General features: G+C 37.9%; 1 protein-coding gene across 1 annotated transcript; it reads right to left on the reverse strand.

Moving 5' to 3' along the window:
* Positions 1-829: 829 nt before the first annotated feature.
* On the reverse strand, positions 830-23,805 carry LOC124146290 (sodium-coupled monocarboxylate transporter 2-like). Its single transcript, XM_046516524.2, has 16 exons — positions 23,354-23,805; positions 21,889-21,957; positions 19,753-19,804; positions 17,438-17,505; positions 16,230-16,310; positions 14,748-14,815; positions 11,946-12,083; positions 11,429-11,564; positions 8,677-8,765; positions 7,765-7,877; positions 5,631-5,704; positions 5,035-5,118; positions 2,327-2,523; positions 1,945-2,045; positions 1,697-1,779; positions 830-1,078 (listed from the first exon to the last, which is right to left on the reverse strand). The coding sequence occupies exons 1-16, from the start codon at positions 23,702-23,704 to the stop codon at positions 983-985; spliced, it is 1,800 nt and encodes a 599-aa protein (XP_046372480.2). The 5' UTR covers positions 23,705-23,805; the 3' UTR covers positions 830-982.
* Between the last annotated feature and the right edge of the window lie 3,625 nt (positions 23,806-27,430).

A 27,430-nucleotide genomic window follows, 5' to 3' on the forward strand; every position in this document is an offset into this window, starting at 1 on the left:
TTGAGGGACCTTTTGATATTCTGGCTTGGGTGTGTGTATGGGGCTTTGAAAAACAATAAGTATTCTAACCAGAAAAGCTGGAAAAAAATCATTTGTCCTCGTGTTTTACAAACATAATTGTATTTCGTCTGTACAAAAAGGCCCGTGGCCTACAAGTACTGAAAGAAAGTGAAGTGAAGTAAAGACAAACAAAAATTGAACATACATGAAATGTCGATAAAAGATACTGAGAGAATAGCATATCAAGCAAAAAAAAACATACTAAGGAAAATATTAAAGTATGACTTCACTCATACGCCCAAAGTGAAATACTAGTGCATCTTTTACTAATACAAAACTATGAATTCAAATTGTTTTCATAGGACCTGAACCTTTTAATTATCTCATCTAATGATCAGAGGTCTAAATATAACACGCCAACGCCCGAGAATATTCAGTATCGATTATCTACAGAATGGAAAGGCAAAACAGTGAGGAAAATTATATAAGTTATATATGACTATTTGTGAGTTGTGGACACTTCCTCCATGTTAGAAGGCGTCTCCGGGGTGTCCAGTCTGTAAAAAGTGTTTAATCCTTCTTTTGAAATGAAGAATGTGCATAATCTAGGCATGGTTAGAACCGAATTTATATCTTTATTCATAATTGAGATGTTTCAAATTGTCAGTTTTGCCAATACGTTTAACTGATATATTTTACGATAGGACATCAACAAAACCAAAGGCTTCCAACTTTAAACCATATGAGTTCAAAGAAATAAAAAAACATTATAATTAAAAGCGACAACCCGCTATATATAAGCACAACAAATTTCTGAAAAAGCAATCAGGACATAACTCTTTCTTTATTAGTGAATTTGCTGATGGAAATTAAAGAAAGCTATAGATACATTGAGAAGCATGAATACGTGTTACACACACCTGCATAAATCATTTTGAAATATCTTTCATGTTGCCCACTAGGTCTTAAATAATGATTAAACTCAATTCCTGATGAACGGTTCTGTTTGTTGCCCATCTGTTGAGCCACTTGGTCCTTCCATCGTGGCATCTAATGTGTGGGCAAACCTTCCTGAAGTCTGCAACAAAAACAGAGAAGCATATGTTGGAGACAACAGAAGGTCCCTGACATTTGGACAGTATGCATTGCTCACATGATATGCTTGTATTTGTTTGTTTTTGGTGTTGTGAGCCATAGTCCTAAAAAAACTGTAAAGGGGTATGGGTAAAGCTGTACAGGATAACTTGGCCTGCAGTTGATTAATAGACACAGATAACATTAGCTAAAAAGGGTTTCAAAGCAAAGTATTGAATCTGAAACATGCTAATATCATCCCAGTTGGAATCTGGGCTAGATCTGATCCACAGCAACCCATGCTGCTCGTTAGAGGCGACTTAATGTATCAAGTGGGTAGACTTCGTTGATCGCGTGGTCTCATAGATCTTTGCTCATTATATCAACAACTGGTTTGACTTGTCAAGCACGATTCGATTAATTACAGGCCGCCATCATATATCTGGAATCTTGGTTAGTTAGGTGTTAAATAACAAACAACCATATAACTATCAACTACGTGGGCTTATTGTATTATTGGACCAATAAAATATTTGATGGATATATATATATTACCCATTTCACAAAGTTACATTTCTATGAAAGGCTAAGACCTCATTGTGTTCTGGTCCATGATACTGACCATCACATGTTCCTCTTCCGGTTCACTCCTCCAGAAAACAAATTGTCTGACGTAGAGAGGGTTAACTCCATCCTTGTTTCCACCTGCAGTATGAACTTCAATAGAAATGTGTGTATTCATCGAGATGTTTTAAATTTGTTTCCCTCAAATGCGTAGGTTGTCAAATGGAATTTGTATATAAAATGAAACACATCAGTGTGACGAGAACTATATTCAGCACGAAGGTTTGAGGATATGTTGTCATTTACCTGTGGCCAGACTGAGGACAACGCCCACCACCTGCACGATCAGGAATCCAAACACATAGTACAGAGTGTAGGAGAGACTATAGAAGGCGTCGAGACCTGACCTGACAGGAAATGATACTAAGTTGCTAGATTGGCATAAAGAAACATGTGAGAGGGTAAGGGACGTGTGTCATAAAACATTCCGCGTGCAGACGTTTTTACTTCATCCTTCTTATTAGCATATTTTGAAACTAATATCAACAATGCATCGAAAAATATCGTGTTGAATTTAATAGTATAATGTAGTACAAAAGCAATTCCGTGTAAAAGTTGAACGGTATTAACCATCATATACTACCTTGCTTATTGTTTGTTTAACATAACAAAGTTTCTCGAGTGCTACCCAGTATACTGGCGTAGATCATCATTGGTTGAGTTCGATGTCGTCGTGGTGTATGGTAGAGTGAGGTTGACACTCAGGCAGTGATCTGTCGGAGCAGGCGGGAGAGGGGGCGTCTTCCTCACCCCCGGGGAAACATTGGCACCGACCACCAGCCACGCCAGGAAGCTGATCCCAACGAGCAGTGCCGCAATAGCGCTCTAAGAGAAGAGAATGGATACTAAGTATAAAGATATTTGCATACGTTTTTCATATTTGGTTTACTCTTTAGCCTTTATATTTGGTTCACGTTTAGACATTCCGAGTGCGAGGCATGGACAATGAGGCAAAGTATACCTATAAATAAAAGAGACAAAGTTATTTCCATGTTCGTGAGAACCCTATGATGAAAAGTAGAGTCCGTTGTACGATTCAGACTATTCATTAGCATGTGTTTGTGAACCACTATCAAATAGTGATAGTACCATGTGTTCCTGCACCACCGGTAGCATCTTGTCTCCACACCAGGGAGCACACCATACAGGGTGAAGCTTGCACATGCTCTGAAGACACCTCCAGTAGGCTTCAGAACAGCCAAACAGCATTTATGCTTACACATTATTGGAACGATTGAACAAAGTATTAAGACGAGTATATGTAATATGTATGTATCAAAAGCTATGTCAGCAGTATCAAATGAAACAAATAGCCTTGCTGTTATATTGTTGTGTCTATTTTATTCTTCTTTTCGTTTCTGATAGTCATGACATCTTCTACCAAAATGTTTTCCCATGGAGGCTACGTTTTGTTGTGGAAGTTTTCTTTTGCTGAGATCGAAATTTCCAAATCAAGGCAGTAGAGAAATGAAGCTGATTTGTTTTTGAAATCTGACATCTGATTGGCTCAAGAACCGGGTGGTCAAAGTTTGCTCACTGTTTACTTTACGCGACCTTTTATGACGGTGTGGCCACGCAGAGAGGAATCGTATACCGGAGTAATAATAATGAGATTGTTCTTGTGATACTCTCAGTATATTTGTTTTGTTCCTACCACCATAAGTCCAGCAAGCAGGCATATCCTACTTGCGGCTGTCTAAGGAAGCGTTATCGAAATTCCAGACTGCCTAACAGTATACATGTAAACATATTGATGTGTGGACGACAAAGTAAAACTGAGAAGACAATGACTATGCTTTGTACATTGGACATTTGGAGGTTATTGATATAATGTTAAAACGATGAAAAAGTTTAGATTACTTTGAAATTATGTTATAAACCGTGTAGAAGCGAGGTAGACAAAGTCATAAGATATGTAGAAACTAGGTGGTACAAACACAGAAGCAGCACTTCAACTCTTTAAACATTTAAAGCCATAAATATAAAATACTACAATGAACTTCGAGTCCAAAAGCATTACGTCCATATTCTGACCCTTAGCGAGACAACTTCTTAAGATCCTAGTAGCTGGCAATAAAAGATACAATCATATAACATATACAATGACCCCTCTGCAGATGAAATCCTACATAAGAAACTGACAATGAAATAACCATTTTATAGAAGAACCTGACCTTGACCTTTGACTCATCTTGATAACTGTCATTTCAAAGTAGGGCCCCGCCCTCATGAAGGTACAGACATGTTTAATGATACATGCTTGAATACTTTCTGAGAAAAAAAGTATATCAAGAAAACGTTTTTACATGTGACCTTGACTTTTGTCACAATGATAAATGAATTCCCCAGGGCAATGTGGGACGTCAATATAATGTATGAAGTAGTCATTAGAAAAAAATAATTTAAGTTGATGGAAACATTCTCTATGGCGAAATGATGGCACAAGTTTAAAGCTATTTCCTAAATTGTATTATCAATACGGTTGTACATACAGATTACTGGACAAGAAGCGTATGATTGCACATCACAGAGAAACCGTGAAAAGAAATGTACCAGACAAAAAATTGCGTGGAACAACACACATGTATGTTCAGCCCGATAATATGGAATCATTCTAATTGCGACCTTGCTCTTCGAAACCGGTGAAGATCCGGGGTACAATAGGTCTTCAACAACCAATGCTTGCCGTAAAATTCGACTATGTTTGTCGTAAGAGGCGACTAACGGGATCGGGTGGTCAGGCTCGCTGACTCGGTTGATGCATGTCATCGTATCCCAATTGTGTGGATCGGTACTCATGATATCATCACTGGATTGTCTGGTTCAGACTCGATTATTTACAGACTGCCGTCATATAGCTGGAATATTACTGAGTGCGGCGTTAAACAACAAACAAACAAACTTGTTCTGTCTATTTCGAGGTTGTAACGGCATAACGTGGCACAGTGAACAACTGAACACTGCTTTGTATTTCCTGGACGGTAAGAACATCTTCTAAAGTTAGTTGATACATCAAACTGAACGACTGTGGGAGTAGGTACCAGCAGGACAATGACAAAGAAACTTCAAGGAATTTACCTTATGGCGAATGATGTTCCTGATTGCATTGTTTGCTTAACAAGGCAGTAATAAAGGGATTTATCCGCATAATGTACCATACGCTTTTGATGAAATTTCAAAATGATAAATGAATTCATCACCATGATTTTTTATATGATTCTCTTGAATCAGAATTTCTCAAAATAAAATATAACTAAGACTGATCAGACGACACCCGGGTAGAATCCTATTTACAGTTCTGGTGAATTGATATGTGAAATATCAAGATGTACATACTCTTGTATTGACAAACGGGAACATGGCACCGAGGTAGAATAGACTGACTATTGGTCCAGCTACGACTGCATTGGCGCTGTAAATCTGAAACAAAGTTACTTCTTGGCTCTATTTCAAACTCAAAGCCAGAGTGAGTGAGTGAGTTGGGTTTAACGCCGTTTTTAACAGTATTCCAGTCATATCACGTCGTGTCAGCTTAATGTGGGAGGAAAGCCCGAAGTGATGCAGGTCTTAGACGTTTACCACTTTGGTGAAACCCACGCGCACGGGTATGGTGCTGACAAACCTAGAAACATAATCGGGGCGAACCGGGATTCGAACCCACAATCATAGGTTTCTGACGTGCCCAAGGGACGCAACTCTGCACAGCGAATCGCGGCGCCTTAGACGACTGGGCCACATGTGCCCCTCAAAGCCAGAGAAAATATGTGGATGATTACTTCAGATATAATTCAATACGTTCAGACTGGATTTGAGCCGGTATCACTTGGTTTACGGAGATGAATTTCATATAAAGTGCCACTGAAGAGAAAATGATTATCCAAAAATACTTCAATAGGTTTAGAAACAAATAATGCGATTTAGCCTGTTATCACCTGGAGTAGGGGGATTGATCTGATGGATGACACACATATCGCCATGCAACAAATTAGAGTTCCCCACGCCACCACTGAAAAGAGAAGCAGACGGTAGAGTGGTCGTAACAGGAACAGTTTTTCACAGTTGCCCCCATAGATAAGTCCAAAGATGAGCTGTATAATTTACTGTATAATTTACATATATACAAAAGACAATTACATCAAATTAGATCAACCGAAATAGATTTAATACCCTTAAACCTCAAATGAATCAGCCCTGCGACACAAAACTGTGTAGTATAGGTACAGACCTTTTCTATGAAGGATTCTGTCATGATTTTACCTTGTTGGATGATGTATAAAACACAAATGTACACTCCTACTACAGCAACATCCAAATCATCAGTTCCTGTATTTTTTGTCGGTATATGTGTGTGTGTGTGTGTGTGTGTGTGTGTGTGTGTGTGTGTGTGTGTGTGTGTGTGTGTAGGAGGCATGTTATTTTATTTTAATAATTTTTGTTCTTGTAAGGATCTGTCTGTTAAGATTGACCAAAAAAACTATCCACAAGATTGACAAGAGGGTTGACTTTCCAATTGTCAACTTTCCTTTTATTTTGAAAAATATTCCATCAGCTCTAGCCTTTGGTGTTATATATTTCACATTTTTAGGTATAATCGAGCAGGCGCTTTCTACGAAGATTTCAAAGAGTGACTTGCTCAAAAGTCAAAGTTACAATATTCAAGGCCTTTCAAGTACTTTATGGTAGACATGTGGATGTCAGTTGCAATTCCCTAGTTTGACTCGGTCCATGATATGTATATCCATGTTTTCTCAGGTTAGCAATTAATTTACCCTTGCATGTGTTTGTGACGGGGAGGCGGTAGGGCAGGATACGCTATTTCATAGACACATGCCTTTGATATAGTCGGAATCGTATAATGAATTCTGCTTTAAGTAGAGATTTCTAATGATTATAGAAATAGATTTTGTTGCTTTATTATTAATGATTATAGAAATGGATTTTGTTGCTTTATTATTAATGATTATAGAAATGGATTTTGTTGCTTTATTATTAATGATTATAGAAATGGATTTTGTTGCTTTATTATTAATGATTATGGAAATGGATTTTGTTGCTTTATTTTTAATGGTTATGGAAAGGGATTTTGTTGCTTTATTATGATTGATTATAGAAATGGATTTTGTTGCTTTATTATTTATGATTATAGAAATGGATTTTGTTGCTTTATTATTAATGATTTTGGGAAGGGATTTTGTTGCTTTATTATTAATGATTATAGAAATGGATTTTGTTGCTTTATTATTAATGATTATAGAAATGGATTTTGTTGCTTTATTATTAATGATTATGGAAATGGATTTTGTTGCTATATTATTAATGATTATGGAAAGGGATTTTGTTGCTTTATTATTAATGATTATGGAAAGGGATTTTGTTGCTTTATTATTAATGATTATAGAAATGGATTTTGTTCCTTTATTATTAATGATTATGGAAATGGATTTTGTTGCTATATTATTAATGATTATGGAAAGGGATTTTGTTGCTTTATTATTAATGATTATAGAAATGGATTTTGTTGCTTTATTATTAATGATTATAGAAATGGATTTTGTTGCTTTATTATTAATGATTTTGGAAATGGATTTTGTTGCTTTATTATTAATGATTATAGAAATGGATTTTGTTGCTTTATTATTAATGATTATGGAAATGGATTTTGTTGCTATATTATTAATGATTATGGAAAGGGATTTTGTTGCTTTATTATTAATGATTATGGAAAGGGAATTTGTTGCTTTATTATTAATGATTATAGAAATGGATTTTGTTGCTTTATTATTAATGATTATAGAAATGGATTATTTTGCTTTATTATTAATGATTATAGAAATGGATTTTTTTGCTTTATTATTAATGATTATAGAAATGGATTTTGTTGCTTTATTATTTATGATTTTAGAAATGGATTTTGTTGCTATATTATTAATGATTATAGAAATGGATTTTGCTGCTTTATTATTAATGATTATGGAAAGGGATTTGTCACTTTTTGTATTATAAACAAACTGTTTGAATGCAAAATGTAATAATTCAGAAAGAATAACTCGTTTTGCTCCGTCATACCTGATGCTTTGGCGACAGCCATTTGTTTAAACTCCGACATTGCAGGGACACATGGTTTTACAAAATCCTCCCATGTGATATTGGCGAGGGCTGAGAGTCCTGATGACAGTGAACTGAAAAATTACAATATTTAGGTTTATTAATTCCAGGTCAAGTTAACGTTTGCACAATCTGTTATCCAAAGATATAGCTGATAGATGGATACATGTTTCATAATTAATTTTCTTACCTTTTTAAACAACATAAAACGACGTATTGACATCTCAGTCTCCATTTGCTGTCTAAATGTGGTAAGTGATACGCTAGTGGTAAGGTAAATCGTTATGGAACTATCCTAAGTTGATGTACCTCGGCTTGATCGTGTACAATGAGCTGATACGACTACATCTCATATGCATATGACGAAACTGACCAAACTATATATGTATGCATGCGTATACAAGGGTTTATGTGTATGTATGTAGTTTGTGTATGTGTGCATATATGTACATGTATATAAGTGTATGTATGATTGTGTAATTATATATGTAGTCTTCCATGTATTTTGGATTAATGTGTATATACAAGTAAATTGTGTTTATATAGTCAATTCTTATGTATGTTTATGTTATTCTTGCAAACATTATGTTTATGTTCTTGTGTAAATATATTTCTCTTTGTTACTATAAATGTAATATGTGCATATGTATATGAGTATGTGTATGTATGTATGATTATGTGTATATATGATAATGTGTATATGTATGTATTTCTGTATACGTATGTTTATGTATGTGTATATGTGTATATATATGTATAATCAATGTCTGTACATATAGAGTAGGGAAAGGTCAACCTAAGTTGGATAACTTTTGCCCAATCCCGTTGACCATATATGTCAATAAAATATGTTTAAAACAAAACCAAACTGACCTGAGAGACGCACTGTAGAGTGCTGCAAGAAACAGTCCTGGCATTCCGGGTAGGTTACGGAAAATGTCGAGTGTCATGAAAGGTAATACCTTGGGAAGAGAGAGTGAATGAAAGTGAAAGAGGGTAAAAGGAATGTGTTTTATGCACCTTCCCTCCAGTTTCAGGTGTAGTTTTACAGTTTTTGTTCAAAATACATAGCGTTTTTTTAAGGGACCGACCATTTGATAGTCTGGGGGTGGGGCCTGGGACTGTATCGAAAAGTAAACATTGTCTCCGAAAATTCGAAAAATAAAATCACGACTCCTCAAACAGTTGAAAAGAGAAGAAATTGCTTGCCTCCAAACTAACATTGTTACAAGGTGGTTTTCTAATGAAGAAATTCAGGCTCATGGTTTCAAATAAACAAATATCTAATCACGATGCAAAATCACCTCCCAGTATCCCTCAACAGTAACTTAGATATTTAAATAGTCGCCAAAGGATCAACGTGGACGCAGTTTAAGGCTATCTTTACCACAGGGCGTTAGCGCTATCCATGCCGAACAGGATGTTGGTAGGTTGCAACGACCATTTTCTCGTTGGACAGTAAGAGTTCTGATTTCACCCGAGCACATGAAGCATGGTTTAGGAACGTTTTTAGACCTTATACTTAAAATTTTGAACTAAATCTAACTTACATCATACACCCAAGGGCGCCCGGACAACAATCGTTATAGTATTTATATACCACACTCAATATTAGGTTCAATATTTCTCACTTTACTTTTGGTGTCATCTGAAGCGATAGCGACGAGTCGAAAACAGGGTGCTTTGCAGCGTACAAACGACGTAATTACTTTATTCCAACGCACATTTGTGTCAATTTTAGCTTTTCTAGGCTATTTTTGGGTTTTTGTATATGAGCTGGCTGTTGTGTCATTTAAACTTTGTTCCTGCCCTTCAGGGCCAAAAATACACAAGGATCTTTATCATTCCAGGATCATAGAATCCATTTTTCATTGCTAATACTGATTACAGTGAATTCTTTTCACATAGCGGCAATGCCTTTCAACATGACAACACCCGGCCTCATATTGCTCGACGTGTTCAGGGTTCTCTTCAACAAAACAACGTGAATGTCATCCCCTGGCCGGCTCGCTCCCCTGATCTCTCCACAATCGAGCACATGTGGGATGAGATGGATCGGCGCCTGCGACGTCAACCACGTGTTTTACGTGGGTGCTTAAAACAAAGGCACTGGTGTTAAATGACACACATCACGAATGATTTGGCTCGGCGCCCGTGGTTCTGAAATAAAATTAAATATATGAAATTGGTTACTAAAGTTGCAATAAACAACTTGGTATAAGTGACATATCAAATAATGCCATGTACTAGGATAAGGCCAACATATAAATGAGGATGAAATCTGCAAAAACACGCAACACAGAAAGTATATGAGACAAGTGGAATTAATACCATGTGGATTCTCCAAAAGTAAAAGGATTTTCCTGAATCTGAACAAAGTTCAATTATGTCAAAACATTTGATTTTCAGCTTTACCACATAAACATCCGACATGACAATCTTAAGGAAACACTTCATTCCTTGATCCATGGGGCATGCGTCACTGATCGTTGAGTGAGTGAGTATGATTTTACGCCGCTTTTAGCAATATTCCAGCAATATCACGGCGGGGGACAGCAGAAATGGGCTTCACACATTGTACCCATGTCGGGAATCGAACCCGGGTCTTCGGCGTGACGAGCGAACGCTTTAACCAGTAGGCTACCCGACCGCCCCTGATCGTTGAGACCATAGTTACATCTCTATCTTCAGAGGTTCGGAACAATGCGTCTAAAATGAAAGCAAATGTCATCAAAGTTTATTGAGAAAACCATATGTAAAATGCTCGATATTCCTAACAGAATATTGGAATACCTGGACAACAATCGTAATAATATTTACATACGAATATTGGAATATTGGAAAAAACCTGGAACAATATTCAGCTGTAATATTGCTGAGTGCATGGTTGATCAACAAACAAACAAACAAACAAACAAACAAATAAACAAACAAATATGGTCGGAATCGTAATAGACAATGCTTTTAGAAGAGACGTTTTATGATCATGGATTTTTTGTGTCGCTTTTATTCAAAGAGAGAGCGTATATGCGCTATTGCTTCATTTATTCACCACACAAAGGTATTACATTGATACTAAAATAACCTAATAAAGCTGAAATTGACACAAAATAGCGCTGGTATGAAGTAATTTGGCCGTTTTTACGCTGAAAGGCACCTTGTTTCCACCTGTCGCTGTCACGCCTGATGACACCAAAAGTAAAGTGAGAAATATTGACCTTATTATTGAATGTCGTATGTTAATGCTACAACGATTGTGGTCCGGAAGCACTTCGGTTCATAATATAAGTTAGCTTAAGTTTAAATACCTAAGGAAAAGGGCAAAACACGTTCCTTAACCATGCTCCATGTGCTTGGGTGAAATAACAAGTTCTACTGTCCAGAGAGAAAAAGTTAGTTGCTACCTACCAACATCCAGTTTGGTATGGAAAGCGTTTACCCCAGTGTTTACTCCTATGTCAACATATATCAACAGGTTTTCCCGTTTATACCACGCATGTATGAATAAATCAAAATTAAATAGTGCTGGCCAATTGAACTGATAAGGTCTTAACTGTACTCTTTAGGGTAATCCGCTTGGTGCTTAACTTTTGCATTGACGATATATCATGGATCGTGATCGTACCTGATTAATATTGTCGATCTGATTGGATGCTATAGGGTCGCATCTCTTGTAGTCATAGTAACCATATGCCACAAGTCCACTGATGACGCAAAGGACACCATATATAGGACCGCAGAGTAGCGCAACTAGCATCGCTCTTTAAGGAAAACAAGCAGTTGTTGTGGCACGTTGATCATCGTGAAAGAAGATAGACAAACTAGCCAGATCATAACAATACGTGACCATAAGTCAAAGTAATATTCAAGCCAAATATTTGATTATCACACAACAATTATGCATCCTGTATATTTATTACAGCAGGTGTTAATAGAAGACGTAAACACCAGAGAATAACCACCGAGTCCACCGAAACAGATTCCATAGGAAGTAAAGGCAAAATAGCCATGTAAATGATCTCAATGGATAAAGAATGCGCTGTACTGAAATCAGCAAAGGCTTTAACCACCAGGCTCTTCCAGTTACGATACAATTACTGTATGATTATGAAAACAAAACAAATTGAAAATATTGTTCATGCCTTCTTGCGTCAGTGAGGGACTTCGTGGCGGCAATACGCTGAAGATAGGCAGGTTGGAAAAGTAAACCCATTCCAACAAACACTCTGGCAACTCCTAAATTCCACACGGTATGTCGGATTGTCGGGTCAAGGTCAAATCTGAAAACTCAAGCAAAGTGAGTGGTCATTCCATTATGGCCATGAACCAGGTGGCATATCTTTCCCTGTAAGTATTATAGCTATTGATCACAATCCCACCTGTTATCGGCCAAAACAGTATTTCCTGTGCAAGTAAGTTCAGTTGATTCCTACCATCGTACCAGTGGTATTAGTTACCGGATGACCACTGATGATCCTAACGCAAACGAAAGTTATCAGACAAATTAGGTTGGATCAGTTGCAGACCTACCTTATCCTCCAACCACTGAGGTCATATGAAGGCTAATCTCTGCCTAAACAAACACTGCTACAGATCCACTCCAGTCCTTCAACCGTGTTCTCAAATGAAGGATAGCCTCGCGCTAAATAAAAGCGATTGTACCATTCTGACTATATAATGAGCATATGTTTATGAATCACTATCAAAAAGTGATGATATTAGGTGTTCGCAAACAGATCGGCGGGTCCCGCCCCAACCGGTGGCACCCGTCACAAATACATGCATTTGCAAGTCAGTTGTTCACCTGAAAACGCGGGAACAAAATTTTGTAGGTAGGTATCCAATCTGCACTGTCGTTTGAAGCTGGCAGCAATTTGGCTTTTGAGACATATACTACTCAAAGTTTGCTAAGGATCAAGTTTTGATGATATCAAAATATCATCATGAAAAACATGATTGAAATATCCTGCTACACAATGATTGGGTAAACCCGATAGCGCCCCAATTTCATGATGAACGGACAGATGCTTGCGCCATGGGTACAATGCGCACTAGGTTCTTGAAAACCTGTGTTTGGATGTAAGGTGACAGAATTGAAGCACGTCATTATCAGAGAGGTTTTGCTACTTAGGATTTTAACAACTGAATGAAAATGGGTCAACGCAATGTGTTCGGTGCCAGCCAAAGTGTGATCAGCAGGACATGAAATCGATACCAAAAGTTTTGATCAGCTACCCAGTGACATTCAGGTGGTCGACAGCGTTCCGCGTTTGAATTGACCTAAAATCACGTTAATTGAACAGACCAGGACTGGGCGCCAGTACTTTTCACTCATGAATCGAGATGCTGTGCAGATTTCACCTGTCATCATGCCCGATTGTGGCTGAGACAAAGTGAAAGATATCAGGATTTTAACCAAGCCGAACATGGCCGATATGGAGGGGACTTAATCTTGATTTGGGATGGGATCAGTAGAGCTGGAAGAATTTGATCTCTAGTCCTACAGTGGGGCAGGTGTGCGCTACAGGGACGATATTCTAGATGTGTACATGAGAACATATGATGGTGCAATCGGACCTGACTTCATCGTAAAGCACGATAACGCTCGACCGCATTGCCCCAGGCTCGTTCACCAGACCTCAACCCTATCGAACACATGTGGAAGGAGCTGCATATCGCCCTCTCACAACACCCTGTACTGACAGCACCACTAGAGAAACTCGGCAATGATCTTACTGTAAAATGGAGTAAAAAATGTCATCCACACCAACGAGACACATATTGGGAGCTTGAGACTGTACCAGGCTGTGATCGCATCACGTGGATCACATACACACTACTAAGAGGGTTTTTTTGACAATAAATTTGTTTTCGTTATCATTTTACGTTTCAGTTTTCATGAGATTCTCTCATTTTGACGGGTGATTTTGAGTCATTGTTGGTTGGTTTTTGTGGCACATGACAATGGACTTTTGTTTATTCTAAATGCCTTCACGCAATAGTATCTTGAGCTATTTCAACAGATGCACATAATTTGTCGTTGTTTAAAGTGGTAATCCTGAACAAACTTTGAGTAATATATACGATCATGCCAACAGCTGAGAGCGGTAAAATTCCTCTCGTTGCCATTGATAGCTATTACAAACTGGCCACAACAGGCTTCGACATTTTACCAGCATTACAATCACTTGGTACAACTGACAATTGCTACAAATACGTTCACAACAGTCTGCTCTGAATTAGGCTTGCCTACCACTATATTAAAAGAACATAAAACACATTCTACCTCAATAATTAGAAACATTTGAACACTGTCCAATCAACTGACTCTTCCAAGAGCATTGGCCATCACATTGTCTTTGCCCTTGATTTGCTGGATTCAAGCTAAAATTCCACCTCACCAATCTCTGAATTTTGTTCTTCGGAAATGAAGAAAAGTCAGCGGATTGTGATCTGTGAACACTTTAGTAGGATACAAGGGTTTCTTTCTCAATAGTGAGAGCCATGTTTCTGTTGCTTGTCAAATTGCTTTGAAAAGTAACAAACGTGGTGACTGATGTCATTAGGATCTTCCTGAAACAAAACACCACCACCAACAATGTCAATTTCACATTGCACATGTTCTCAAAGTATGGTGCTTTGACTTTCAAGACTGGATCATTCATAAGTATAACTTACTCTCACTAAAGCAGCCTGGCATTGGTTATCCCAAAGAAAATTTATCATTTCGGCCAAAAAATAGTGCGAGATTGTGACAAAATATATTGTAGTGACCAGTCATAACCAGGCATTTCATAAATTCTATTTTGTTTGCTGGTTCTGGGATATTTGAAAAAGCTTCTATTTTTGCAATAATTGTTTCTGAACTTCACCGAGTACATGGTCGAAGTACACAACATGTGCCTGAGCAAATCCACAATTCTAACGACAACACAAGTACTCACATGAAAGTAAGTCTTCCTCCTGAAATTATCCTGCTCCATATCTCCTGCACTCCTACGTCAATGGTTCCCTGTTTTATTTAATTTAAGATTTAATTACCATTTAACAACAGAGTAGGGGCTTGCTGCAACAATATTCAAGGAGAGCAATATCATAGCAGGGAGGGAGGGCACCAGAAATGGGCTTCATATTTTATACACATTTGGGGATTCGAACCCGGGCATTTAGTGTCACGTGCCTACCAAATGTCCACTAAGCTGTCCATCATACTTAACATCAAAGGGGACTATTGGGTATATGACGGATTTATTTGGCACACACCTATCAATGAAGGACTTCTGACTTTTTCGTGACGTGATGTGACGTTCTGTCTTACAAGATTCTAGAAATACATAGAGGTTATCACGCGAGTGTGTTTAGTAAATATCCTGTATTAGGGATAAACATTGTATTTGGCGAGCCTTGGCGAGCTAAATACATATTGTTGATTCCTAGTATAGGATATTTACCATCCCCAAACAAACAAGCATGATAACCTCTTTATCACAAATGTCATTCTTCAATTCTGTGCTTGAAAATCGCTTTCCTTCTCTCACAAACATTACCGACACATTGCAGGTTTTCCTGGAATGTGCGCATTAATATATATATATATATATATATATATATATATATATATATATATATATTACGTCACAGGGTAAGTGATGTGTCAGTCGGACAGTGACAGTAGCCAATATAGTTCCAACTGAAACATTGTTTTTATACAGTGGCGAAACAACCTATACGCAAAACAACATGTCTACACGAATTGTTTTTACTTGCCTTTCGCGGCAATCCATCCGTCTGTCCGCTAGAGTAACTGCCCTTTGTCAAAGGGAAGCTACTCTAACCCTAGTCTATGAGACGTCACGGCCACGTTCAGATGTTGATGACAGTCAGTCTGTCCTGTCATAACGTTACGAAGTGCAGTTAGATGTACACACAGCGACAAAACGAAACAAGATAACAATTCAAACACATTTCGGCCAAATCCAACTATATTAATTCGAAGGTTCGAAGCCGCAGAGGTCTACGAGCACAGATAAGGCTACTGATCCCGCTTGGCTAGGACTAGTGCCCTCGCAAAATTGTTTCGCAATTTATGTCACCATGTTGCCCAAACTTGTAAAATGCCTTAGCTACGTCACAGTTAGACACTGATTTTCAGTATATTGGACAGTTCTTTTGATAATGATAGCAATTATCCAAGTAGTTTCTCCAGATTCCCGATGGTTAATTCTGACTCGATCGCCGAATGCGGGCGTAGCCATGTTTGTTTGTAAACAGTGAAAGTAGTCCCTACTTGACCTTTGATATGTGTATCTCTATCCGCATATGGCCCCGTATTTATTAGTTAGCTTTATCCTGCAGAGAAACCTACCCATTATGTGATAATTGATGTTATATGTTTCTTGACTTACATGTGAAGCACTGCTTCTCACCTTTATTGTAACAGCTAGTATCCCAGCAAACATTATCATGTACTGGAGAGCATCTGTCCATATCACCGCTTTCAGTCCACCCTGGGAACATAATAATTATATTATTATCGATAACAATGTAAGTGAAATGTAACGTATTTTAAAATCTGGACCTGATATTCTGAACAATATACGATTGTCTTGTACAATTGTTTTCACCAGACATTGAAACTATCTTATACATTTATCAAAATAAGATCAATTTGATGTTTAGATATTTACAAAAGATAGACGTTCGGTACATACGAAACCAAGGAATACACGATGCTAACTCTCCCGTGAAGCGTGAGTGAGTGAGTGAGAATGGCTTTACGCTGCCTTTAGCAATATTCCAGCAATATCACGGCGGGGGACACCAGAAATGGGCTTCACACATTGTACCCATGTCGGGAATCGAACCCGGGTCTTCGGCGTGACGAGCAAACGCTTCAACCACTAGGCTACCCGACCGCCCCTCTCCCGTGAAGATCCGGGGTAGAATAGGTCTTCAGCAACCCATGCGTGCCGTAAAAAGGCGACTATGCTTGTCGTAAGAGCGACAAACGGGATCGTGTGGTCAGGCTCGCTGACTTGGTTGCTGCACGTCATCGTGTCCAAATTGCGTGGATCGATGCTTATGATGATAGTCACTGGATTGTCTGGTCCAGACTCAATTATTTACAGACCGCCGTCCTATCGGTGGAATATTGCTGAGTGCGGCGTTAAACAACAACAAACAAACAAACAAACAAACACGTCACTGCCAGTATTTCTGCGAAGAAAGGAATAATAATGAGGATAAGGTACAAACAAAGGGTGGCCCCATGGATCGTTGCTCAAGTTATAGGTCACACGTATGCCTAGGCCTGACTTAAAGTTATTTATAGGCAAATGTGATTGTGAGTTTTTAATGTAAGTGGACGTTTCGAAGATACGCTGGATCAACAAATGAACTTCATCAAGCTTACACAATCAAACTAATCGGGGACCGACCACTTGATATTATATTCAGGGGTTAGGGAGACAATTTCTTTTTTTAGTCAAAGCTCCAAGACATGCTATGTTTTCCTCAGAATAGCCAAATAATATTTTTTTTCAAGAACAGCTTTTTTCTTTTAAAAACAGTTCCCCCAAAACATCCGAGGAAATTCCACAGCATTATTTGATATCGTGACCTGAGAATAACTCACTATAGCTGTGTAGAGAACAGTTGCCGCTGACGTCACCAAGACTGACTCCACGGCAGAGAACCCTGTCACTGAAACATGTGCACAAGATAATTTGTCATGAGTCGTCACAAGTGAGGATTCTGGGTAAGAATATTGGTTCCTGGCAACCTATGCTTGTCGTTAGAGGCGACTAACTGGTGGTCAGGTTCGGTGATTGGGTTGATGGTATGTCGACGTGAGTGTCTCAAATGCGTGGATCGACGCTCATGATGTCAATTACTGGAATGTCTGGCCCACACTCGAGTATTTACAGACCGCCGTATAACTGGAATATTTCTGAGTGAAGAATATATAACAAACAAACAAACAAACACATTTGAGTTTTCAGTCACACTTTTGATGGTGTAGACGGGTTGTATATGGATGTTATGTAAAAATACAAAAGTAGGAAAGAAATACAGTTGGTATAGTCTATAACGTTTTTGGCCAAAGCACTAAACGTAATTTCAGGAAAAAGGAAATATACAACATTAAACGTTATTAGAGGCCCCTGCCAAATATACTGAACAGCATTGAAAACGCACCACCATGAAAATGGATGTATTTTTATCCGGGCTTAAGTCATATGAAAATATATAAGTGAATGAGTAATATACGACGTTCTGGACTAAGGATGAAGAAGAACAGCTCGTCAAAACACATTCCTAATTTGTTTGTGAGCGAAATCGCCAAAACGCAACAAATTGCGTGCACATCATGGAAAACGTGTTTTGTTTCACGGGAAGCATGCAGAATAGGGCTATTAAAGACAGACTTTTAAAAGCCACATCACTTGTTGCTGCAGACGTCAATGGTACTGACACAAGAAATGCCAAGATTAACAGCAGAGGAACGTGAACGTGCCTTGGGCATGCTTCAAGTTGGTACGTCAAGTAGAGTCGTTGCACAACGGTTTCAATGCCATCATTCAACAGTCCTCAGGCTACTGAGCAGATACCATCTGCAGTCAAGAACCACCAGCGATCGACCACGTCCGGGTCAACGTCGTGTAACTACACCACGTCAGGATCGCCATATTGTTCGTCGTCCATATGTTGGACCCACACTCACTGATCGAAATCGAAATGAACGTCTGCGTTGGGCCAAAAGGCATCGTCATTGGAGATTGCGGCTGTGTCATGGTGTGCTGTTCTCTGATGAGTCCCGTTTTCATTTACGGAATGCTGACGGTCGAATGCGAGTGTGGCGTCGACGTGGAGAACGTTACCACAATGACTGCGTTGTACAGACAGATCGATGGGGGTGAGGGAGTGTCATGGTGTGGGGCAGTCATAACCATCGAACAGAGCTCCATGTTTGTCGTGGAAGAGTTAATGCCCTTTACTACAGGATTAACATATTGGCAAATCATGTCATCCCATTCTTTCATCAGCACCAGGATATGCACACCTTCCAGCAAGATAATGCAAGAGCGCACACAGCACGTGTTTCAACACAGTACCTAGCGAACAATAATGTGCCTCTGCTTCCATGGCCAGGCCTGTCACCCGATCTATCGCCAATTGAACATCTATGGGATTACCTGGGTCAACGCCTCTCACGTCGTCCGCAAGTACAGAACCTTAGAGAACTTGAAGATACACTACGTCAAGAGTTGAATGCCCCAGAACACTATTCGCAGACTTATTCGATCAATGAGAAGACGTTGCATGGCCTGTGTTGCTGTCAATGGCGGACATACCAAATATTGACTTTTCATTTTAACCCTATGTGTCTTCCTTACACTGATGACTTAATTGTAATTACTGTGTGGTATTCCTGTTTCCTTTGTCGTCTTTCTTAATAATCCGTCTATGTCTGTTCTAATCAAAATCGGTCATTGCTCAAGTTGTTTTTGTAATATTTCAAGATTTATTGCTGGTGCGTTTTCAATGCTGCTCAGTATATTTACAAATGTACAAACTCACTACGTCTCTGAATGTATATTTGCTATCATAGATGGAGAGGATTTACTACATCTTGGGTATTAAAATGCGTCCGAACTTTAAATGTACAAATGTGGCGGTCACTTGAAACATGAGTGGTTCATTTTTTATGCAGGTGTGATATAAGTACAAAATGTGTACCAGTAAACACGTGGTATCGATGATTTGGTGCCAGTGTTGGTATTGGGTATGGTTTAATGGTATTGTTAGTGTTGTATGTTTCTGGTAGAGTTAGTGGTTGTACAGGTATGATGTTCAGGGTAGAATGTTTCCACTGTCTGCAAGTTCGTTCAGTCAGTTCCGCAATACACAACAAAGGATGTCTTAATAAATATCGTTCATTCATCTTACCAGTTTGTAATGCTATGCCCTGCCCAAACAAGATTATGCTCATGTAGAAGACCTGAAAAATAAGCCATAAAGAATAACGTTAAATAACGTTTAAAAAACACGACCCTGGGGTAGTTGTCGGGATTGCAATACCTAGGATCATCATCGCACGTTATTTGTCTGGTTCCTTGGGAGTGAAGTCTAAAGTTGAAACAACGCGATGATGATAATAAAGGTGAACTTGACTGGTAAGTATAATTGTTTATATTAACATGAAAACAGCATGTCATGGTATGTTTACCCATTCCACGGCATTACAGCAAGGACATTTCTTCCATATGATATATGTGTGATATGGTAGTAATGAGTATCACCAGTTACGATTGCCGAAGAGCCCACACATTAGTCACTCATGTTGTTGTTGGTGGCCTGTGTAAGAAATACTCATAAAAGTATTAAACAGCATGAATTAAAGCCAAAAGTATGATAATCCTGTCGAGACATCTCGCTGCCTTGTTCGGCTGCATTCGAAGGTTCTTTTGGCGTTCGAATTGGAATTCTTTTTACTTATGAACCTTTATATGATTGTTTGATAAAATGTTAAAAAAAGGAACCCGGAAAAATGTTTATGAAAAACATCGTTGTAGAACTGCAGTCAAATAAATGTCGCTGGTAGAGCATGCTTTTTTGCAAGAAATGGCTTCAAACGTCCAATGGAACACCCGACAGCACTTATTGCGACGGCATCATCATCCACTTCGAAGACCACCCCCGTAGTGACTACCCGTCGCCAAGACATATGGATTCGAACCACTCATCTTCGACATTAGTTCCAGCCATCAACTCCAACAGCCCATACTGTCACTGGTAACAAAGGTGTATCTACGAGGACAGGCGACAACGTTTATTGTCGTTTTGTGACAGTTGCGATTGTTGTACGTTTAATTGTAGTGAATGTCAGTACTATTACGTGAATGAAGCATCGGTAAAATGTCGAGTTAATGGAATTCAGAGTTACCTACCCTGGGTTTTGTTTATGGACATGGCGGACATATTCGTTCGTGAAATTTTGTGTCATTTTCTTGAAGGCTGGCTGTACGTATATACAAGCTACACGGGGGCGATTCGATGCCATTTACGAAGTACATTGCGTCTTCTCTACTTGTCAAGTGTGGGTTCGATACTTATCTGAAAACTCCGAACGCCTTCCGGATTCAAGAATGGAGACAGGCCTTTTTAAGGCATTCAACAAAATTCTAGACATTCATGAGTGCACTTCCATTAATAACAGTGCCTGTTACTTATTGCTGCAACGTATTTTACTTCATTGTATTGCCTGTCTTGCTTGTCTTTGATCTGTCAAGATTGAAGCCGCGACGTCCGCACAGGCGGCACTGTGTAGTACAAAATTTTGTAACTGCGATTTATTTTAATCCCACCACATAGGTTTCCATTTGGGATATGGCTATACAGCGGGCCCGCGGCTGGCCAGATTATCAAAACTTACATACATTACTCGATCCTTGAAACAACACTCATTTAACAAGAGATGTTCACAGTTGCAGTATATGGTTATGCAATGTATCTGAAAAGTCTTTCTTTACTTTCTTACAGTCTGGTGCCCAATGGGCAATACATGAAGGAGTATGTCCCCTTTAAATCACAAAACAAAACTCGCACTCAAAGAGATTCTTATCATTTGTGGCAATAATTTTAATACATCCATACCCGTACTGTTGTGGCTTGACACATTGGAATCGATAAACAACAGACTCAAGGATCCTAAACAAGTATGATTGTCATTAGAACATACTTTGAAAACTATTTAACTGCTGTACAATATACTTACTATTGGAGGATTTCATAATGAATGCAAATGATTAACATTCATCTTTGTTCTAAAAGTAGGATAGAGAACTTCTTATGCAAAATATAAATCCCTTGAATTTGTACAACAGATAAAACATGACTGTATTTCAAATTTGAATTTGCAAAGCAAATGGAATAATTTCCATCCGGCTTTCTATTTATTCCTTGGTGATATAAATTATGTTTTTCAAAAGAAAATCTCAACACTATTTAAGCAAAAAATTAAAAAATCATGCAACTAAACATATAATGCTATGTCTCTGGCCTCAAGGGCCACATGAGCCTTACATTCTCGACACAAGACGCTCCCATCACTATGACGCTGAGAAGTCTGGACTTGAAGCGACCCTGGATATACTGGAAAAGATACAAATATTGACAAAAATAAATGCTACAAGGTAATGAGAAGATTAAGATTTGCAATCGAAAAATGTTTACTATCGAGACCAATCAACCAATTTTTCAATCCTACTCTCCGTTGCTTGGCTACTGACTTTATGGGCGTGTCAAGTTATGTGCATAAATTAAGCAATCACCTGATTCATGTCACGCCACAGTATGTATTCCTACACGTGGAATGTTTATCAATCTCTACATTTTTGTCTGCTTTGATATATAAAACTGTTGTTGGTTAAACTATTGTAGAGGACATGTTTTCGTTGTCGAATTAAATCATATGGATTGACTGTGGATTTATTTCGGTTCATTGAGGCAATTTTTCAAAGTTGACGCAACAGTGACAAAAATGATGTCTGATGAAACTGATTATAGTGTCTTCTGCTATACGTTCCTGTGTTTGTTTGCAATTGAACAGCGATTTGATTGGTTGTATGGGCTCGATTTCTTAAAGCCTGTTGAATTGAATGGAATTGTAAAATCGACTCTGCAGAGATGTCTTATCAATATGGAAAGGGGTTTATTGCTGTTTTTATTCATCGATCCTTGACGTGTGTTGCTGACAATACTGAAATACGTTGAACATATGGGTTACGTGTCTCTGAGTTTGAAGCAGGTTGAAGCATCCGATAATACCTGAAGTGAAGATCCAGGTGCTGATATGGAACGAGACGTCGCATAATTCTGGATTCTGATTTTGAATAAATAACTGCAGCTTGATACATATTGCATACCCATCCTTCCATCCATCACCCAGTATGCATGTCTGGCATCAGCTTGTTAATGTTGGATAACTTTAAAATTAGCTTACAGAGCCGCTGTAACATTACGTCAACACGTGTGACCCACTTAAACTGAAATTCTGGCTCTCGATGATGTTGACTCATAAGAAAGTTAACTTGAATATGTTAAAGTTAATGAATTCAATGCAACTTTAATTTGCATGTTGTTTTTGTACTAGTTTTAAGTGATACAAGTATACTAAATCTGAATGGCCATGGCGAGCTATTTTACACAATCCGAAGTGTCAGTTACTGTTGCAAAGGGAAACATTTGTTTTGAGTTTCAGCCACTAGAAAGGTCAAAAGTCGTAAGGAATTGGATATCCTGGGTCGTTTGCAGTTAATTTGATTATGGGTAAGAAAGAGAATAACCAACCAGAAACTCGAAATTATGGTTCATTTTTTCATAGATGACATGAGGAACCATAATTTCCCGTAGCTCGTCTTTTATTCTCATAATAATTGCAGATGGAAATATAACCTCCCATTTGCCAGACAAATGAGTGCACTTCAACTAAGATACTACCTGGCGACTGACTGTTTATGGTCATCGATAATATTAAATAAAACACTACCTGAAATGGGCTTGATATGTTCAGTCTCTTCAGAAGGGACAATAGAAGGTACATTTCTAGAAGTTTTCCCACGGAGATCGCTATTTCACTGAGAATCCACATGATGCCATAACCATAAGCCTCTGCTGATGCCCCAAGCAATTTAATGTTCGACGTCAACGTCGCCAGTATCGACAACGCGACGGGGAAGAAGGTCAGTTTTCGTCCAGCCAGAAAGTACTCCTCCAGTTTACCATGTCTGCCGACTATGGCGTGGTATATGCCAATAGACACTGAGACGGCCACCATGACACCAAACACTGTGTAATCCCATTTTCCAAATGTGTGAGACTCCATTGGCGCTGCGAACATATTATGGGTATAAAGATGCTATATGGAGACATAAAGTGTATCGTTGTTCCACACATGTATCAGTTATACTCTGTTGTAGCAGCTCAATCATCTATGAAGACAAGTCAACATGCACATCCACGTACAAATGTGTGTGTACATTTGTAATACTGTTGTGATGCACCTGAATGCAATATCTAATCACATATCAATTATTCCATATCATGCATGAACAACAGGCTTTGTGTGTGCGCCAATAGAGGAACAAACAATCACTAATGCAAATGAGCTAAGCACACATATAAAAATGCCTCCGACACAGTATCTCAGTGGAGTGGTGTGGAGTTTAGGAGTCAATGTGGAAAAGATTATGATGTGGCGAAAAGGGGTACAATAAGGAGTATGGAAAAGTGGTTTTATAATAAGAAAACAATCGAGGTGGTTGATAATTTTTCATGCTTGGAAATGTTTAATAATACTAATACCAATATATTAATTTGTGTTGAAAACAGTTGGCGTATCGGGTTGGAAAGCATTATTTTGTCTATATATCACAATAATATATAATTAAATCCTTCTTTCTTAATATTGAAACCATGTAATCATTATTTGACTCTTGTTTTGGAAGTAAACTTTGTTATGCTTCTGAAGTATGGGGTTCGCATAAGGCTAATAAGATTGAAACAGTCTATCTTGATTTAAAAAAACCCAACATACTTGGTGTAAAGAGGTCTACATGTAATAATTTGATATACACTGTGTTCAGAACTTGGGTGATGTAGTTTGAAGTATAATAGAATGTTTAATGTGGTTTTATATTGGTGTAAACTTTTGGATACCGATAATTGTATATTAAAAGTCTGTCATGAATCTTTGTAGATGAAAGCTGAATATGAAAATGTTGGCAATTTAGCAAATAATGTTATGAAGATATTAAACAGTATTGGTTACAGTGCTATCCAGATGAAACAAGAACTGCATAAATGTTTTGCCTATTATTATTCATGTATTCATTAATCTCATATATTCACCAAAATGTGCTTTGTATACACACCTATATAATACTCATTTATTACAAAAATGTTTTTAAGAAAATCATTTCTTTTTCTTCTAAGATAATTTTCGGCCAAATTCACATATAGAAACTGGAGCATACAAAGGTTTAGATATTATTGAAAGAAAATGTCTTTTGGATGTTGAAGATGAGTTCCATGTCATACTGAAATCACAATTATATTTGGATTTTAGAAAGTAACATATAAGACCATTCTATTGGAAAACCTTCTGTATTCAAACTTGTCCAATTACTAATGTTACAGAATGTAAAACAATTATGTAATTTAGGAAAGGTCATGTATCATGCTAGTAGGTTCAGATGTGAGTTAAGTATATGAGTATGTGAATTCTCCATTTGAAATTTGAAACTTGTAACATGTGCTTATATATCACCAAATATCCTACACAACTTATCTGTATGAGGGAGCAAAACTGTATTTTTCCACAGTATATTTATATACTATAAGCTGTAAGGATTTAGATAATAAGGAATTGAATTGAATTGACCCGCTGTCGAATGGGTAACGAACAATTAATTTAGCAAATAGACAATCTAGACAAAAACAATTTGATTTATTTTTATTATGGATAACAACATCGTTATTTTACTATAAAAGCGACGTTTAGGTATAGAACCTTATGCCGTTGTCAAGCAACAGTCATTTCTTTGCCTAACGCGTCTTTTTTGTCATCGATCAACTTCTAAGAAATGCCTACCAAAGAATTAAACAGACAATCGACTACGCATATTTACTTTAAGCATAAAACCAGCTGACCTCGCCTCTCCGAGCAAGCTCTACTATCAGCGAAGCTCGGGATGGATACATGATCAGAAGCATTTTGACCAGACCAAGTATAGCAGTATTCTGTCTAATCAACTTACAGCAACTCAACTTTAAATTGATCAATTAGTGACAATGGTAGATTGTATGACCTACATATCATTTTAGAGCTGAAAACGAAAGAATCTGCAATCGCTCAAAGATAAGCATTAGTTTCATCCACGCACGTAGCATGAGCCTGAACGTGTATTTCAATAGCATACATCTCGAAAGGTTCAAGGAAAGATTGTAAAAGCAGAGATATAAATAGATAATGTAGATCTACACATCAACATAATATTCCATAAATGATGTAGCAAATCAAAAGTTCGATAACAGTGAATAAAAGCATTCTCGTTTAAAATGTCAGTTACATTTTCTACATATTAGCGAATCTTAATTAATGTCAGGTGCATCAATTACAAATCAGCATCGTATACAATTTTCCAGCTTTATTCCCCCAAAAACAGATATACACATCAAAGGTTATAAACACTGATAACTTCCCCACAATACAATCTAACGCTTGGGGGTGCTATCTAGTTATTAGATGATTTGGATTATGATCAAACGTCCTACTGACAAACAGATAAACAGTGACTCATGTACCATCTTATGTAAAAGTTACTGTTAAAAGTTCTAAGGCAAATAATAGGCCACATAGGTCATTATTCCTTTGGCGAAGAGCATGTTGACTTGTGTGTTTCCACTTCTTTATTCTTTCAATGCGACGTGTCCGTACAGAAGATAGTACCTTTATCGAGCAATTACACTTTTGCATGTACATATGCTGTAAAGGCTAAATACGATTGGTTTTGTACAATAATTATTCTGTAACCGCGCGCAATAACTTCTTATTCAACTTTTATAAGTCTTCTTGGATATGTTTCTAATTTACATGATTTTAGCATCTGAATACACATTAAGTCTCATCATTGCTTAGTTTCCAGTCTATTCATCCTTGACATGTGTTAGTTCCTTGCTCTAATGTTGCTGTGTAATTACTCAACGATTAATACAAATATGACGTCCACCCCTTATAAATGCAGTGTAAGATCGAAATTTATAGTCTATCTGATATGATCTCATTAGATAGACACCTATTAAGTTAGACAATCAGAACAGAATGGAATTTAATTCACTCAAGGCTACATTCTCAGCAAGCGAGGTAGGGCATCAATGAGGACATTACCCACAGGTGTAATGGAACAGCCCTTATCAGAGTGCTTTATCCTGAGAGGTGTACCGTGACCACAAGTTATGTGCAGATATGTGCACTTGACATTGATAGTTTGTGAACTGTGACCACAGATTATGCGTATTCCTTTACTCAGGAAACGACATGATCAAACTACAGATCAAGCTTTTGCTTTTCTTCAAGATTGTCCATGCATAAATTATTTACTCGCAGCTCACGTTTTATCCTCAATACAAGAATGCAAGGTGTAAATATGATGGTACATTTGGTAACCTAACTGTTTGATTGGCATTCTAGAAATTGTTGAAAAAAAAAGAAACTGCACAATTTATTGATAACAACATCTTGTTTATTGCTTTAGTGAGTTTGAAGTAGATTCCTACTCTATTCAGTCTGGCTTGAGAACGGTCTAAGAATATATGTCAAACATCGCCAATGCAATACATCAGAACTTGTTATCAATGACGCTCTACGATTTCGTATGTTCTCATTTGGTTACCTGTTCAACTGTTATCGCGAAAGACAGACTTGCACTCGCTGGAGATTGTGTAGTCAAGACCTGCAACGGTAAATCATGACTCTCGGAGACTTTCATTAATAAGCAAACAGGCAAAAGATGAAACAACGCTGTAAGAAGACCAAGTCAGATACTCAGCTTCCGAAGTTGCAGTC

The sequence above is a fragment of the Haliotis rufescens genome, unplaced genomic scaffold (assembly GCF_023055435.1).
Source record: "Haliotis rufescens isolate VD_foot unplaced genomic scaffold, xgHalRufe1.0.p SCAF_2, whole genome shotgun sequence".
Lineage (NCBI taxonomy): Eukaryota > Metazoa > Mollusca > Gastropoda > Lepetellida > Haliotidae > Haliotis > Haliotis rufescens.

Excerpts from the sequence above, each read along its gene's own strand:
- LOC124146290 (XM_046516524.2), bottom strand. The coding sequence starts at position 23,704 with ATGTTCGCAGCGCCAATGGAGTCTCACACATTTGGAAAATGGGATTAC. Across the intron at positions 17,506-19,752 it reads GGGCATAGCATTACAAACTG|TGACAGGGTTCTCTGCCGTG; the intron begins GTAAGATGAATG and ends CACATGTTTCAG. Across the intron at positions 5,705-7,764 it reads GGCTGTCGCCAAAGCATCAG|TGGTGGCGTGGGGAACTCTA; the intron begins GTATGACGGAGC and ends TTCTCTTTTCAG.